At 54.8% G+C, this 16,660-nt stretch overlaps 2 protein-coding genes across 4 annotated transcripts; both read right to left on the bottom strand.

Annotated features, from left to right (window-relative positions):
• LOC136000102 (SLAM family member 7-like) lies at window positions 1-6,943 on the bottom strand. 3 transcript variants are annotated; one of them, XM_065653790.1, is made up of 9 exons: window positions 6,870-6,943; window positions 4,497-4,793; window positions 4,146-4,406; window positions 3,949-3,975; window positions 3,162-3,263; window positions 2,943-2,987; window positions 1,329-1,381; window positions 874-984; window positions 1-634 (listed from the first exon to the last, which is right to left on the bottom strand). In XM_065653790.1, the coding sequence occupies exons 1-8, from the start codon at window positions 6,919-6,921 to the stop codon at window positions 874-876; spliced, it is 948 nt and encodes a 315-aa protein (XP_065509862.1). In that variant the 5' UTR covers window positions 6,922-6,943; the 3' UTR covers window positions 1-634. The 3 variants fall into 3 exon arrangements, with proteins under 3 accessions (XP_065509862.1, XP_065509863.1, XP_065509864.1); XM_065653791.1 differs by lacking the exon at window positions 3,949-3,975; XM_065653792.1 differs by lacking the exons at window positions 1-634; window positions 874-984; window positions 1,329-1,381 and adding an exon at window positions 2,210-2,704.
• A 2,210-nt stretch (window positions 6,944-9,153) lies between these two features.
• Window positions 9,154-15,177, bottom strand: LOC136000167 (signaling lymphocytic activation molecule-like). The gene is given in 8 exon segments (XM_065653895.1): window positions 9,154-9,227; window positions 9,337-9,585; window positions 9,783-9,854; window positions 10,060-10,139; window positions 10,774-10,884; window positions 11,913-12,194; window positions 12,547-12,873; window positions 15,126-15,177. Coding segments are annotated over 8 exon segments (1,236 nt in total). The 3' UTR covers window positions 9,154-9,164.
• Window positions 15,178-16,660: the final 1,483 nt, after the last annotated feature.

The following is a 16,660-nucleotide window of genomic DNA, read 5'->3' on the forward strand; positions in this document are numbered from 1 at the left end:
TTCCTTTTGCAGCTTTCTACCACCAAGTGTTATTTTTGCTTTCTCTTGGTTTAGCAACCAAACGAAGGAGCCAAAATATTTACCAAGTTTAAAAGTATAGCAAAAAGAAAGATATTTAAAAGGACTTTAAGAAGCTCCTTGAGTTTTGCTGTCCTCTTGTCCTGAGGCTCCGCAGTGCGAGGCGCTGCAGAGTGAATCCCAGGCGCATCGGCTCATGTCCTTGCACTGGGAGGGCTGGGTTTGCAATCGCAGTTTTGGTCCATGTTCCTTGGTCTGGTTGGAGAGGGCAGAAAAATGAGCCCGAACTCCATGGGGATGGCAAAACACTGGTAAAGCTTCTGTGCCAGACAAGCCTGCACTTACGGGACGCTTCCATCCTCACATCGATGGCCAAGGACCACTGCCAGCAGGCAAAACAGAGACACCAGCCATGGGGAGGGAAGGGGGGGATGCTGCAGTCCTATAGGCTGGGGCCAGGCAGAGCAGAGCACCGCGCTCAGGGCAGGCTGATGGGTGCACTGGAGCCGTGCCGGGGCTGTGCTGCAGGGTCTGGCTAGCAGACCAACGAGTAGGGGCTTTTGTCATCCTGCTTCTGGCACCCCAACATGCTGTTGCTCATCTTCTCATCATCCGTCTGCAATTGCAAAGGGACAAAAGCTTTGTTTGGGCTCATGGGACCCGACCTCTCCATTGGCAAGAGGGAAGGGACCCACGGGCTTGGCTTGAAGTTCTGGACACTGAGAAAGCCCAGTGAAGACCCATCTGTCCCCATCCCTCACTCTAGGGGTTATGTCTCTCACCCTGAGGTTTGGCCCATCTCCTTCCTTGGTGCTGGAGTCCCTCCAGGGGAGATAGCCACAAATGCCAACTCACCTAGGCCAGAGCCTGGACGGTGGAATAGATGGTTTTGGAGGTCTCCACACCAGCGTCCAGAGTCTGCTTTGAGTTGTCTTGCTGTGTATTAGAGCAACTCCACAGGTGCACCTGGGGAAAAGATTTTTTAAAGTGTTTCCAGGGTTCGGAGCTAGCAAAGAGATCTTAAAGCCTGGGTGGGCCAAAGAAACTAAGTTTGGTGGGGCTGGGAACGGAAACCCTGGTGATGCATCGGGACGCGCAGGCAGGTGGCTGTGCTGGTTGCCTTTGGGCAAGTCCCAGCGCTGGCATGTGCCCCTTTAACTTCCCAGGAGGATCCAACAGACAAACCCCGGGGCTGCCCAGCTGCTGTCCTTCCTCCCCAGGCCATCCCCGTCCTGTGCAGGGACCCCCTGGCTGTGCAGCCTGGTCCGGCCACGTACCTGGAAGACAGGGCTGAGCCTTCGCAAACTCACCTCCTGGTAAGGGCCGACTTGGGCGTATACCGTCGAGTACCCTGCTCCGGCCTCTGCAAAAAGAAAAAAGCAGAGGGTCAGTGAGGTGGCATGTTGCCGCATTTGGGAAGGGGCTGTGATGGATCCCTTGGATGACCCGCAGTGCTGCCAGGATGCTCCTCACCAAGGGCTGGAGGGAATCCCCTCTTAAAGTGTGCTGAGCTCAGGCAAAAGCTCGGCTTTGCAGGAGCTGCAGCCACTCAGAGCTGCTGGAGGTGTTTGCTGTGGGTCTGGGTCAAGGGGATCCTCGCTTCTCATCCCACTGTCCCTCCTGCCCTGGCAGCTGCAGGAGCAAGGCTCTTGCTTCTAGCTCAAAGGACAGCAGTAAAAAAGGACTTGCTAGTAAAAATCAGGGTTTTATGTATAAATACAAGATCCCCAGCTGCTTTTGAAGGGTGATATGCATTTGTCTCTCCTTCATATATTGCCACCATTGCAGCAAGTGCTGGCGTCAGGTTGGTCTCTGGCTCATCAAACAGAGTGAGGAGAGAGGATTTAAATCCTTCATAATCCCATTTTTGGGTTAAAATTTCAGTCCCTCTCATCTGAAGTTGTGCTGCCAGCCCCACAGAGGAACAACCATGCAGGTTTCAGCCTGTGCAGACAGGAGTGCTTCGGAGAGAGGTTTTTGCCCATGGTTCCTAATGGAAGAGCTTGATCCAAGTTATCAGCCTGTAGTCCTGGTGCTGGGTGCGCCTCAGCATCCCACTTGGACAGATGCAAATGCAAAACATGAGGCAGGAACTCCCCCATTCAAGACAGCTTTATTTCAGCTTATGGAAACAACAGAACATGCACATAAAAAACGCCCAGAAAAGTCAGTGAGGTCTCTGCTTGGAGTTGGCTCAGTTGTAGCAGTGATGGGCACAGCGTATCCCTTCACAAAACTGCCCTGAACAGCAGGGAGAGGAGATGGGAACCAGTCCAGGGGTCTCTTCTTCCACTGGGTTTCTAAGCTGGACTCACACACTGAACCCCTGAGCCTACTGGAGCTGATCCTGAAGCAACGCCAAGGGTGTGCTTCAGTCCCTACGGCCATCGTTGTGCTGTGCCACCTCTCCCAGGAGCCTTGGATCTCTGTCCCCAAGAGCCAGTGACACCCGGCAGCAGCTGTTTCAGGTAGGGGCTGCTGGCAGCAGCTGCTCGAGCTGTGCCTGGTGCTGCACGGGGGTTGGTTCTGGATGTGGAGTTGCGCAGCCCCTCGTCGCTTGTTTACATGTCCCCAGTTGTTTCTTGCCAGCTTTTATCTCTTCCCAAACTCCCTCTTGCTTCGGTGACCTCATGGCTACACTCTTGGCTCCTTCTTGGTGGTTTGGCGGAAGTTTTCCAGAAACAGACTGGGGGAGAGCACAGCTTCAGCCACCATGGCATCGCATGGATCGTCCCCTTTCACTCGCCTCCATGTGTGCCGGGTAGGGGCACGGGCAGGTGTCGGGGCCCCGCAAGCTGGGATGCGCTCCGGTACCAAGCCACAGCGATGAATGGGTTCCCTCCTGATCTTAAATGTGACCAGGCTGTTCCCATCAGGAAAAAGTGAGAGGAAGAAAAATGCCTGGGGGAGCCCCAAAGACCTACCTGGGTTCGTAGCCTCGACTGCAGGGAAATGGAAGTTCTTCCAGCCTGAGGGAGAAGCAACACGGGGCTCCCGTCAGCAGCAGCAACCAAAGGGAACCCCACGCAGCATCCTCAGCCCCACGGGTGCCCGGGCACAGGGCCTGGCTGTGTCTTCCCCACTCAGGTCCCGTCTGCTCACCAGGTCTGCAGGGACAGTAACCTGCATGGGAAGCAGCTCACCTTTGGATTTACAGTAGATCAAGAAGATAACCACTGCTAAAAGCACTCCCGCTCCGGTCACTGCTGCGGCCACGATTCCAGCCTGCTTGCTGGAGTAGGTGCCTTGAAAGAGAAAAATCCAGTAGCGACACCCCAAAACACATCTGCCTCTTCCCAGCATCAGAGCAGGAGAAATAGGCGTGTCTCTGCTCCAACACCCCGCTGAGCCCTTCCCTGCTTCACAGGGACCCATGTTTCACGATAACATGGTCCAACATGGAAAGGAGGCGACACACTGCACAAGGACAAGTGGCTTTGCAGACAGAGCAGCAGCTGGGAGACTCTCATGCCAGCACCTCCACCACCACCCATTTTGGTGTCCCAGGGACCTCAGGAGTGGCTTTTGGAGGGCCAAAACCCCAATGGGCTGAGGCAGCAGACGTACACAGAGCCACGGTCCCACCTCAAGCCCATCCTTGGCTCTGCCTTTCTGTTGCATGAATTGATTTGATGCTCCCACACCAAGCTGGGACTTTTTTGGGGGACAAGCTAGAAATGGAGATCCACTTTCCCTCCCCAAATTCCCCAGGTGACAAAGACATGCATGGATGCTAAGCCCACTGCCCAGAAAGCCTGGCTATCCCCTGCGAGCTGTTTTGGGAGGAGATGGACTGTGCTGGTCTCAGGCTGCCTATCTCCCCCCTCCGCAGGCGCAGGGGTCCGGGAACCCAGGCACTTTTAACTGGCTCGGGCAGACTCAGACACTTAGGAGCAAGGCTGGACACAGACGGGCAGTTTGGCAGCTCACCAGTGCTGGGAGGGTGGGTTGTGTTTTCTGACGGCACGGTGAGGGGAGAGAACAGGAAAAGTGGTAAGTGCCTCTGCCGGGGGTCTGTGCTTCTCTCTTTGCACACCAAGGTGCAGCTCAGGGGAGAGCTGGAGGCACTGGGAGCAGGATATGGCCCATCCCCACCACCCACCCACGCACCTTCCCACAGCCGTTACCTGCGCAGAGGGCGGCAGGTGAGACCACGGTGGTGTTGCGGCTGCTAACGGGGTTTTGTGCCATGCATGTGAGCGGCAGCTTGTCCAGCGGTGACTCCTCCAGCACTACTGTGGGCCCCTCGCTCCACAAGCCTCCCAGGCTCCAGCCGTAGGAGACGTTGCCATAGCCAGACCCCAACGCAGTGCAGCGCAGGGTGTAGTGGCAGCTGTCGGCTGAGCAGTTCTGCACCGTGCAGGTCACCATTAGCACCACTAGCTCTCCTGTGGGAAGTGGGGGACTGTCAGGAAAACTCTGACCCCCTATTTAGCACAAAGCATTAAAAAAACCCGCCAACACTAAGAGGCACTTACTGTACACGTGTAGAGTGAAGGTGTTTTTTGCCCCCGTGGTGGTCTTTGCAGTGTAGGTACCGGCGTCGCCCATCCTCAGCTGGGAGATGGTGAGGGCACTGCCATTCTTGGGGAAGGCCAAGCGTGGCTTGTACTTGTCATCAAAAAACACAGCTTTGGGAGGACTGCCAAATGTCACGGTCACTATGACATCGTGTTGAAAGCTCCAGACTACGGTGTTTCCATTCAGGTTCTGGAGGTGGAAGGTGACGGACCTGCCCGCGGCCCTGGTCACCTCGGCCCCGACACTGGAGCACACTAGGGAGAGAAGCCAAGCTTGGGGCTGGCTCGTGGAGAAGGCAGGAGGGCTTGGGGAAGGGTCCTCAGCTAAAAAGAGCCTGGTCCCACTGCAATCACACAGCATGATGCCATGGACAGGCTGATCTACAGGGGCCAGAGCCCCACGTGCTATCTCGCACAGCACCTCTGCTCAGCTGTCAGTGAAGTCAGAATCATAAAATGGTGTTGGTTGGAAGACACCTTCAAAGCTCATCCAGTCCAACCCCTGCCATGGGCATCTTCACCCAGCTCAGGTTGCTCAGAGCCCAGTCCAGCCTGGCCTGGGATGTCTCGGGGGATGGGGCATCCACCACCTCTCTGGGCAACCTGGGTCAGGGTCTCACCACTCTCAGTGGGAACAATTTCTTCCTCATGTCCAGCCTGAATGTCCCCTCCTTTAGTTTAAAACCATCACCCCTTGTCCTATTGCAATAGGTCCTACCAAAAAAATCTGTCCCCATCTTTCTTATAAGTACGGAAAGGCTGTACTAAGGTCTCCCCAGACCTTCTCTTCTCCAGCTGAACACCCCAACTCTCCCAGCCTGTCCTCCCAGCAGAGCTGTTCCAGCCTCGGATCATTTCTGTGGCTCCTCTGGCCCCTCTCCAGCAGGTTCACATCTGTCCTGTGCTGGGGACCCCAGAGCTGGACGCGCTGCCCCAGGGGGTCTCACCAGAGCGGAGCAGAGGGGGAGCATCCCCTCCGTTGACCTGCCGGTCACGCTTCTCTTTATGCAGTCCAGAAGACAATCAGTTTTCTGGGCTGCAAGCACATGTCGTTGGCTCACTTGTACCCTCTGGGGCATCCTGGGGATGAGGATGCACCCTCAGATAACCGACACTGGATGTGGAGAGCACTTGGGAACCACTCCACTTCAGGGTGATTGCAGGGGATTCCTTTTTTATTTTAAACAAATGAGTTGCCTCTGAGGCTCTGGGCTGAGGTGCCTCAAGAGGACTTGTACTTTCACATCCCCCAGGGGCTCACGAAGTGAGTGGCACCAGGTCCCCTGCAGCTACAGGACACCCACGCTGCATCCCATGTGCAAGGAGAGTGGAAGGGAGAGAGCCTTGAGGTGCAAAACGAAAGCTGAAGAGTTTGCAATGACTCAGAAAGGTCAGGCAGATTCACTTGCATCACCAGACCAAAAGACCAAGCTCATCTCCATGAGCAGGCAAGAAAATAGGGGGCTTCTTCCCCAAATATGCAGCTGCTTCTCCCTTCCTCAGAGAAAGAGGAAGATGTTTATCTCTTATTTTGGATACTTCCCATTTCAAATAAAGCAGTGCTGCCCTGTTTTGGTGGGGGATGGAGTTTTTCCTCCCCAGTTCCTGGAAAGGAAACTGATCCAGGCTCAGCCAGACCCCGCGGTTGTCACCTCTCCCGGGGCTCTGCATTTCTGGTCCTCCTCTGCCCGGATGCCCCCAGGACAACAAGAACAGGCATCTCTGGCCACAGAGAAGGAAAAAACTGGCTGGGGAGATAAAGTTGAAGGAAATTCTGCCGGAACAGTAGATAAAGCAGCGAGGGGCTCATCTGGCAGCAAAACCCTCATCGAGGATGCAGGGAAGGGTCCAGGGCAGAGCCACCACCTCTGCCTGTTACAACTTGCCTGAAAAGAGGTAGAAAGTGTCTCCTGTTTCAAACAGCCCTAAATACCCCACAACAAAACCACAAAAACACAGAAAACTCAGAGATAACATGCAGGGTACAGACTATGAACATGAAGCAGAATAGAGAACTCAGCGGTCGGGACACATCTGACAGCAACTGGATGGAAACTGGGCCAGAGCTGAGACCTGACACAGTCACTCGTTAGCAGGGGAGGACTGCATGAGAGGCCAGCACTGGATCTTGCTGGGCATCTTTCACACCAGTTTTCCCAATTTCTTTGGGACAACTGCATCCCTGTAGAGCTGCACTTGCACCTGGAGCTGCTGGTCCTGCATGCACCAGTCCTGCCCCCACTCTTTCTCGAGTCCCTTAAACCACCCTGAGCTCCCCATGGGCTCCTTCCCTTCCACCATCGAGGGGAAAAATGAGCATCTTGCACTTACTTGCTTGGTGGAGGAGGAGGAGGGTGAGCAACAGGCACTGCAAAGCGTCCATCAACCCCAACGCACTCAGAGGGGGTCTCTGCGCCTGAGTATTTACTACAAGTTGTGGAGGCAAGAGGAAGACGAAACGCCTGCGCAGTTTTCCCTTCCGCGGTGGATGGGTGGAGATAAAACTACATGTTTTGTCCATTGGGGGTGGCATCAACACTCGTCAGAGAAGGGGTATGACAAGGAGGAAAGTTCCATGGCATGTGCAAAATGGAAAACCTGAGCTGAAAAACTCCATTTCCAAGCAAGTATGGCAGTTGGGGGAGACTGGGAATCCCTGGGGAAACGAGCAGAGCCCTGAGGAGGACTGGGGAGCCCTTGGGAACCAAAGCAAGACCTCAGGAGAACTGGAGAGCCCTGGAGAGTTGAGGCAAGCCATGGGGAAGACTGGAGAGTTTTGGGGAGCCAAGACGAGCCCTAGGAAAGACTGTGGAGCCCTGGGAAGCCAAGACAAGCCCTGGGGAATTCTGGGGAGCCTTGGGGAACCAAGGTGAGCTCTGGGCAGCCTGGGAGATCTGAGGCGAGCCCTGGAGAAGACTGAGGAGCCTTGGGGAACTGAGGCGAGCCCTTGGGAGTACTGCGTGTCCCTGCAGAGCCAAGGGGAGCCTTGGGGAATACTGGAGAGCCCACGGGAGATGACGCGAGGTCTATGGATCTTGGTGAGCCTAGACAAGTGCCTTGCTTCACAACACCAAAGCACTAACATTGTTCCTGAACTCCCAAAACCAGCTCATCTCTTTGGAAATGCCTGGCAGTGGGGTGAGATAAGAGACACCCTGGGAGACGAGCCACCCTGCAGATGACTTTGCCTCCTCCAGTCATCACATGGGAGCTCAGTGTGTCCACGTCATCATGGCTCAGTTCTCCTCTGTGTAAACTCTTCCCTATATTTAGTACCTGACATCTGGCGCATCCCGATGGCACCATGCAGGGTCAAGTACCTGTCCCATCATTCTGCAAGGACCAGTTCCATCCTGCACTAAGTGCCAGTCACAGAAACTGGAGCTTTTGCACCATTTTAGAGCCATAAGGACAAGTGTGACCTTGACCTTCTCTAGACCTGTCCATGCCCCTGGGGGAAGCGGTCATTTTGTGGGCAGACTTTTCCAATGAAGCAGCTCAGCTGATTTTCTGTAGTGAGAAAAGGAGGAAGCTTGAGATGCGCCAAAACACTGATTTCTCTTCCCCCAAGGCCTGATCCAACCCCTAATACACACCTCCAGCAAACCTTTCCAAAAGGCTTTACTATAAATTTATTTACCCTTCCCTTAGCAGCGGCACACAAGATCAGATCTGCTGTATGAGCCAAGTTATGTTGGGATTATGAAACAACTCAGACTGAAGGCAGGCTGGAAAGAGTTGACAGCCCAAATCCCTCCCATCCAAGCCCCTCCTGCGTTCCCACGCTGGATATTTCCACAGGGAAGATGGGAGATGCTATGGGGAGGATGGTGGCCAGGCAGGGGCCATGTCCCCCTTCTCAGTCAGAAATTCAGCTTTAAATAGTCCACCTGGAAGATCCTTGTCTGTTCGCATAATGGAGATGGAAAAGTGCAGTGGGACGCGGCTGCTGCCCCAGGCTCGGGTGGGGGACTGCGGATGCCCCCAGTGCAGGGCTCAGCCCCGAGGGGATTGCAAAACTTTCTTCACCGCTTCGGCCAAAACCCAGGAGTTTCATAACCGACTGTGGAGCAGATGTCAAAAGAAATATTCACTTCTGATTTTTCTCCACTGCCATTTAACCCGTATCCCTGAGAGTCACCAGTGCCACTCGTTGCAATGAGCTCCCTCTAGTGAACTCAAGGCCACAGGATGAGGCTGTAGGGTGAAAACTCACAGGGCAGTGATGAAGTTGAGGTACAAATCTGCTCTGGCCACGCTTCGCAGTGCTGCACCACAGTGCTGATGGGCTGAGACATCCTCTCCAAGGTGCTGTTTCTCTCTCCCTCGCTCATGCCGAGCTGTAGGGTCATATCCAGAGCCCCTCTACCCTTTCCTGGTGCTTCAGCATCTCACTGGCTGCCCTTAGCCGCAACCCGGGGAGATTTCTTGCTTTGCTTCAGTCCTGTTCTTTGCTCTGCTGTCCCTCACCTCCACTGCCATTGGCATCGCCCCAGCTCGGCTGTGGTGGGTGTTGGCGCGTACCAGAGGGTTTTGTCCCAGTTCCCCAGGGACAAGTGGGGTTTCCTCCAGCCGGGAATGGGGATGTCAGTGCACAGTGAGCAGAGGTGGAGGTTGGGCTGGGCGTCAGACCATGGGCCTCATAACGCTGGCATAAACTGTCTTGGGCTCCACGTCAGGGCTTGGTGTCTGCAGCAAAAAACAGGGAAGCAAAGGGATTGGTGAGGTGTCTCAACGGGGGGATGCTGTGGGGTGTCCCACAGTGACGCCCCGGCGCTGGAGGGCAGCCTTCCCTTACCTGCGAGAGGGAGGGTGGCTCTGCTGAGAGGGTGCACACAGGGCGCAGGGCTCTGCTGGGAGCCGGGACGGTGTCTGGGGGCAGACCAGTGGCCGCAGCGTAGATGGTGGTGCAGGAGGCGTGCTCAGCAGTGGGGACTTCTTTCTGCTTCTGCGTGGAGAGTGAAGGATGAGCAGCGGCAGCCAGCTTGCTACAGGAGCTCTTTTCTCCCTCCACCCCCATGTCGTCCCTGGTTTGCACTGAGCAGGACTTGGAGAGGAGCGAAAAAATACCCATTCCATCCCCAGAGCCACCCTGGGATGCTGGTGGCTGGGGAAGCAACAGCACCCAGACTTACTCCCAAAGATTCCCAAATTAACAGTGGCCAGACTGACTCCTGCAATGGCAGGGATGGGTGACTCCGAGGAGTCCACAGCCATCCCAGTCCCCCACGGTCACAATTTAACCTGTTCCCTCACCAGCCATGGGGCTGTGTTGACACCCAGCGGTCAAAACCCATCATGGAGGGTGCCACAGACCTGTAAGGAGGGACCCAGCAGCGACCAGGGGCTTTGGGTGCTGCTGTCCGAGACTCCCACCCAAGAAACCCCAGCAGAGTTGTGCCCACAGTCCCTGAAGGCTGCAGCTTTCAGGGTCCTGTCACTGAAGGAGCTTTTCCATTGCTAAAGGAGCATTTTTCTGCATGCACCAAGACAGGCTGAGATCGTGCCGGTCATGGCTCACCTCCACCCGCTGCACTTGGGAGTAGATGGTGTGCACTGTGCTGTCCTCGGTGGGTGACAATTGCTCCTGCTCCTGGCCAGCTGCGGGAGGATAAGCATGTCAGAGGGGACCAGGAATTGGGGGGACCCCGAGACTTTGCAACCCGCATCGAGCTCCTGCGCGTCAGGGCACGGCGAGGGTGAACCCGTGCTGGGTCTGTCCCCAGCACAGTGCCTGCTGGCTGAACCCAGCTGTGTCCCTGTCACCTGCCCAGCCATGGTCAGAGGATTTCTGGGTGCTACACGTCAGATTAGCGAATTTGTCACTACACAGGGAATGGGATGGGGTGGCACAGCCCGGCTGAGGCACTTGGAGAGATGATGTTCTCTCAAATGTGGACTGGGATCATTCAGTTCCCTTTGAGACCTGGAGATGTGATCTCAGAAGCACATAATCCAGGTGAAGTATTGAAGAACACATGCAGGTACCTTTATTTTTTTCTTTCTTTTTTTTTTTTTAAACTGTTTTCCTTCCCGCCCTTGACACTATACTTCAAAAGAAACACATTTCGCTCCTTCCCACAGGGCAGAGTACCCTGCAGATGAGGTGTCCATGGAGACCAGCCCCTTGGTCTATTCACTGGAGCTGGCTGGGGGCAGTTTCTGTCCCCATTGCAAGGCTCATCCCACCTGTGGACCACCAGCTGCCCCGGCACCCCTCCCTCACCGCACTCACCAACAGGTGTGGCCAAATGGGCGACAATGAAAGCCACAGTCAACACCACCACTAAGGCGATGGGCACCACCACCATCAGCACGAGGTGCTCCGGCCTCAGCCCAGTGCTGCCTGGGATGGGGGACAGAGAGGGGAGGGCGTCAGCCGCTGGGCCCGGGCCTCGGGGTCACCCAGAGCTGAGCAGAACAGGCTGCTAAATTCTGCCTTCATCTCACCAGCTAATTTTGGTAGAACAGGAAACAAGAGACAGGAAATGCTTTTCTTGAACAGAGCTCTCTCTAATTGCCACCAGACTGCAACAGTCAGCAAAAAAAAAAAAACCAACTGCTGGAGGACAGATTGGGGCCAGATAAAACCCTAAAAACATCTCCGGTGGCTTTCTGGAGGCCTGCAGGGAGGCAGCCCCTGTGTACGACGCCCTTGCATGGCATGTGCACGAGAACGGAGCCCGGGGACAGAGCTCTGCGGCTCCCAGCGCAGGGAGGCGCCCGGGCTGGACCGCTCAAGGGCCACTAGTGGTGACACCATGCAGGGATGTCCCACCATGCAAGGGGCGTTGGGGCAAAGAGATGAGAAACAAACTCCCAACCCCCCACGGTGTTTCATTTCAGCATCTCCCTTTCCTAAGCAAGAGTCCCAACCGTTTTTTCCATGGAGATATTTTTTCAGCACAAGTCACCGCGAGAGCCCCAGCACAGCTCCATGCAGAGGTGTGAGTTCACCTCTGGCTCCCTGGAGAAAGGGGCAGCCACCATGTCACCCAGCCCCAGCAAAAGTCCCCCATGTCACAAGGGAGTGCTAGAAAACCCCGGTGAGAGAGAGTGTGACTTTTACCCTGAGAGACTCTGAAGGGAAAGTTGTCACCGAGGTTTTTCTCCTCCCCAGACCACCCAGCATATGAGTCTCATGCACTTAAAATAAGCCTTGAGCACCGGACCGTGGTGGCCAAGCTGCCTGAGGAGGCAGGTGGGACCCACAGCTCTGGGGCCAGCATTTACAGGAAGGACTGGGCAACCCCGGGCCACTTTCCCTGTGAAAGGCTCCTTTGAGGCTGCCTAAAACAGCATGAAAAAGTCCCCTGCAAAGTGAGAGCAGGACCAGGAGGCTGGAGAGAGCCAGGTCAGCACTTGGGAACTCACCCCCTTGCTCGTAGCTGCATTCGGAGGACTTGAAGGGAACAACACCCCTGCTGATAGGGTTTCTGGCTGTGCAGGCGCAGGCGATGCTGGAGTTCTGCAGGGGGTAGGAGAGGTGCAGGAGGCTGCCATTGTGGCTGCAGAGCCCCCAGGTGCCGGCATCCCAGCCTTCCCAGCTGTAGGAGACATTGTCCCCTCGCTCTGCCGTGCAGTTGACGGTGATGGTGCAGCTGCCGTTGGCCAGCTCCCAGCTGAGGATCTGGATGCTGGGATCAGACACCGGCTCTAAAGAGAAGAGAAAGGGCAAAGGTTTGTGTCTGGGGAAGGATGCAAACGTTGCCTTGGTCCCTGCCTGGGAAATCCTTCTGGCCGCTCCTAAATCCCCAGGTGATGGAGAGGAACCAGTCTGGCCCCAGAGCCACTGCAAATGGCATTAGAGACATGGTCTACACACACCCAAAGGCTCATTGGGGTACCCAGATGGGGCTGCAGAGGGTCCTGGACTCACCGCAGCACCCTGACACCAGGGTGGGCACCTCCCAGCCCGCCCAGCCACCGCCCACCTCCCAGACCTGCCTCCGGCACTGCCAAAGGCTGGGAGCATCCCGCGTGGTCCTCCCAAAGCAGTGTGTCTCACCGTACACCTCCAGCTGTATCTGCCAGACTTTCTCCTCCGACTCCTTGCTGACAATGTACTCATAGAGCTGCCTGTCCTGCCGACTGGTATTCAGGATCTCCAGGGAGAAATCTAACTCGTGGAAGCGAGTCCGTCCCTGCATGTAGTTGGTGTAGTTGCCACCCAAGTACTTGAGCAGAACGAGCTTCCTCTGTGGGTCCTCTGTGTCCCGCTTCCACATGGCTGTCCCGAAGCGCAAGGTGAGGTTCTGGAGTTCAGGGGGTACCCGCAAGATTGACGCCTTCCCCAAGGTGCCCAGCACTGTCTCCCTCACTCCACGGCCCGTGTCTGGAAGGAGAGGGGAGAGAAGGGCTGAGGCAGGCATGGGGAGCTCAGGGTGACTGTCCCCCCATCCCAGCTGTGCCAGAGGAATACAGATGCCCACGGAGCTGCAGTAGCCAGCAGCAGCGTCAGACCCACCCTAGTAATCCACAGAGTGGATTCAGGTTCAGGTGTGGGTTCAGGTGTAAACCCCAGGTTGTCCTTCTCCTGGTCAAGGTGGTCCCAGGTGTGTTTCTTGATGGCCACGGAAAAATGCTCTTACGAAGAGAGTGTAAGCATCTCCAGGGATGGTGGGACAAAGATTTGGGCCACTCACCCACCCGTCCCAAAGCACCTCAACCACCTGGCTTTCCTGGAGAGCACGCAGGAGGAGCTTCTTCCCCGAACCCTTTCCTGTCTTTGGCTGCAAGGCAGTGATTCACATCTGCCCACACCCCCAAGGCAAACAGCTTTGTTTTTGTAGGAAACAGCGTGGGGAGCAGTGCCAGCTCACTGCTGCTGCCAGCTGCCAGCAGCAAGAGCGTGGAAGGGACCTCAGCCATGTCACCTCCATGTTTCCTACTGACTTCTTTCCATCAGAATGAGGATTTGCCCCAGAAAAGAAAAGAGGGGCGAAGCTACCCCAGAAGAACAGGTCTGGGGAGGCTCAGATAAACCCAATGCCTGCCTCTCCTGTGGCACTTATGTTTCCAGTAAAAACCACAGAGCAAACACTCTCTCTGCCGTCATCCCAAGTGAGTGCTATCACTCATTATTTTTCCACCTCTATGGCAAAAAAAACATAGCAGTTCCTGAGCTGTCCCTGTGGACTACATCTCCCAGGCATCAAAGCAGCCATGTGGACACAGTCGTCGTCCCACAGAAACCCCACGGTTCAGCTGACTCGGTGCCTCACACTTTTTTTTTGCTGATACATTTACTGGAAAGACCAATACGCAGACAGATGCTGTATTTTCTCAGAAACACGTATTTTTTGACGCACAGTGGTTAGGCTCCTCATTCATTACCAAATGGAAAAGCCCTTTTTACATCATGTTAGAAAAATCGTCTGCCCTGGCAAGGAACATCTCCTTTGTGGGGAAGACAACTCAGCTGGAACAAGGCTGCAGGAAGAGGGATGTAAAGAGTTCTGGAACCATCTGTGATGGAACCCGGATGGAGGGCATGGAAGAAGACAAGTGATCCGCACTAGCACGGCACTGGGTCCGGGGCAGCCCTTGCATCAGATATTGGGCCAGTGGGACTTTTGGCGTGCTGGCTGGACAGAAAATCCCAGGGAGATTTTACAGGCAGATATTCTAGTAACAGTGAGCCAGAAAAGCTGAGGAGAAACCCCAGCTCTGCCAAGGTCTCTGATTTCCCAGACAAGCCCTTTGATTTGCTCCCGGTGATTGTGCAGATGTAGTGGCAGAGGGCTCATGGGGCTTCAAGGACACATGGTGTCCCCAGGGAAGGGGACCCGATGTCAGGCTGGCATCAAGAAGAGGGTCAGGATCAGTCACGGCTCCTGTTGCTCTGCTCGGGGACCCTGGCTTGTCTGAGCTCTTTTGTGCCACCAAAACTGATTTCTCAGCAACCTCCTGTAACTGCCAGCAGGCTGGAAGGAGAGGACCCAGGAGCCCTGGGGGCATCTGGGTGGTCCTCACGCCCTGATCAGTAAAGGGAGTGGATTTCGACTTGTCCAGCACACCATCATGTCCATGACACCATCCACAGCCAGCCACAGCTCTCCAGGCAGCCAGAAAACAGGCATTGCCCCACTGCCAGTCTCTTTCCACTTGCCTTATACATGCTTTATTACTTGGGTACCATCTCCCAGCCCACCAGCACCTCTTGACCTAAGACACTCTCAGTATCACACACAGTGAGATGCTCCACCAAGGACCTTCATCTCATGTACCCCAGTTCACATCTGGTACTAAATTATTTGCTTGATGCTGTTAATACCCCATCAAAACGCATGGTAGAGTGCTTCACTATTGCAGCTACACTTTGTCCATCGCTGTCTCTGTTCATCCATCATCTTTTATTCTCTCCTCCCTCAGCCCAGCTGGTAGGAGCATATTAGGCATGCACCATGCATCCAGCTTGGAGTTGTGAGCCATTTATCTTCTATATGAATATTTATACTGTTTGCCCGCCTGCCTGGCACACGGTTTGTGATTTCTAAAGGTCTTCATATCTGACAAAAAAAACCCCAAAACCCCCAAACCCCACGATCCAAACTGAGTATTTCAGGGAGAGGAAAACATACATACCCCAAAGACAGCCGAGAGAGATCAGCAGCCAGAGCCCCGCGCTGCAGTCCATGCCTCAACCACGGAGCTTCTGCTGCGGTAGAGTTAATATCTGCTGCCGGGATCATTACAGGAACAGGTGTACTCAAATCAGAGACGCTGCCCTGGGCCATGTGTTTCCTGTTTTTGGCTGAATTACTATTTTCTTTTTTTTTTCTTCAGTGGAAAGTATTCAAAGCACCGAGTTGCTCTGCTGAATGCTTTGCCAGAAACAGCCCAAGAGATCTGCAGAAGGAAGCGGGGCATCAATTTCAAGTTGGTACCAGAACTGCGTCATCCTGCCACAGGTCCTTAACCTGACTCCAAAAGAAGAGGAAATGACCAGCAAGAAAATAAGTTCACTTACGGTATCAGCTTCCCAGGGCTGTACAGAACCTTTAAACCCTGATACCACAGCAGGGGTGGAAGCAGGTGGCCACGTGGCAGCATCCCAACTGCTACTGCTCGGTCCCAGTTCCATGGGGCTGGGATCCCATATGAAGAGCCCCCAGAGAGCCAGCTTGCACCAGTGCTCACAGCCACGGTGCAGGGAACCCGCAGATATTCTGGGATTAAACCACACCCCGGCTTTGGGCTTGGATTGTGCAGGATCTACAGCGAGGAGAAGTATGGGTGGTCTTTAAAAGCCCGCCAAGGAAAAGCCCAGTCCTTGTTCTCAGGCTGAGTGCTCACAGTGGCGATCCGGACTTCAGTTTGTTTGTCTTCAACCCCATAAGCCCAGCCGGTGCTCGGGGATGGGATGGTCCCCTCCCGGGGGGATGAAGCGGGGGCCACGGCCTCCCGCGGCCAGCAGAGAGCCGGAGATGGAGCGTGGGGAAAGCACCACTCGCTTGTTCCACTGCTGGAGAGGGGTGAGAAAAGCCAAGTTGTTTTTGTGTTCTTAGTGGAATGAATTATTCACCTTCCTCAGTGCTCGGCCTGCGCATCTTTAAAATGGGAAAAGGGTTTTTTCCTATTGCTTACCTCAAGTTTTCGTTGTTGTTGTTTTTTTTTTTTCTGGTTTTCAGATGAGAGCAAAGGCAACAGCGAGAAGCAGGAATGACTCCACTGTTTTAAACCAAATTTGAGTGCCACAGGGAAATAAAGCGTGAACTCACATCCCCCCGCTTTTCATCAGAGCCGAGCTCCAAGCTCTCCACGAGTTTCGCTTCCAATAAATTGTTTCTAATGATAGAAAGCCTAAACCCGCACTACAGCAGCCCAGCGGGCGCTGCTTCGCCACAGTGCTGCCCTCGTGTGGCGAAACTCGGGCACTGCAGCGCAGGGCCAGCCAGGAAAGCCAAAGGTTTCGGGGTAGGTAAACATACACACAGCTTTGTAGTAGAAAGCGAATTACCGAGGTTTGTTCCTTGCTTTTTAACGTTACTCTTTGAAGCTGCTCGACTTCAGCTTTACTGACCGAGCCGGACAGCCTGTCAGCAGCTGCGGAGCAAGTCGGGACGTTTGCTGTGTCCAGCCTCGTACGCGCGGCTGCTCTCACCTGCAGTTGAAATAGA

The sequence above is a fragment of the Caloenas nicobarica genome, chromosome 31 (genome assembly GCF_036013445.1).
Source record: "Caloenas nicobarica isolate bCalNic1 chromosome 31, bCalNic1.hap1, whole genome shotgun sequence".
Classification (NCBI taxonomy): domain Eukaryota; kingdom Metazoa; phylum Chordata; class Aves; order Columbiformes; family Columbidae; genus Caloenas; species Caloenas nicobarica.

Excerpts from the sequence above, each read along its gene's own strand:
- LOC136000102 (XM_065653790.1), bottom strand. The coding sequence starts at position 6,921 with ATGGACGCTTTGCAGTGCCTGTTGCTCACCCTCCTCCTCCTCCACCAA. Across the intron at positions 1,382-2,942 it reads AGTCGAGGCTACGAACCCAG|AGGCCGGAGCAGGGTACTCG; the intron begins GTAGGTCTTTGG and ends TTCTTTTTGCAG. Across the intron at positions 985-1,328 it reads AAGTCGGCCCTTACCAGGAG|GTGCACCTGTGGAGTTGCTC; the intron begins GTGAGTTTGCGA and ends TCTTTTCCCCAG.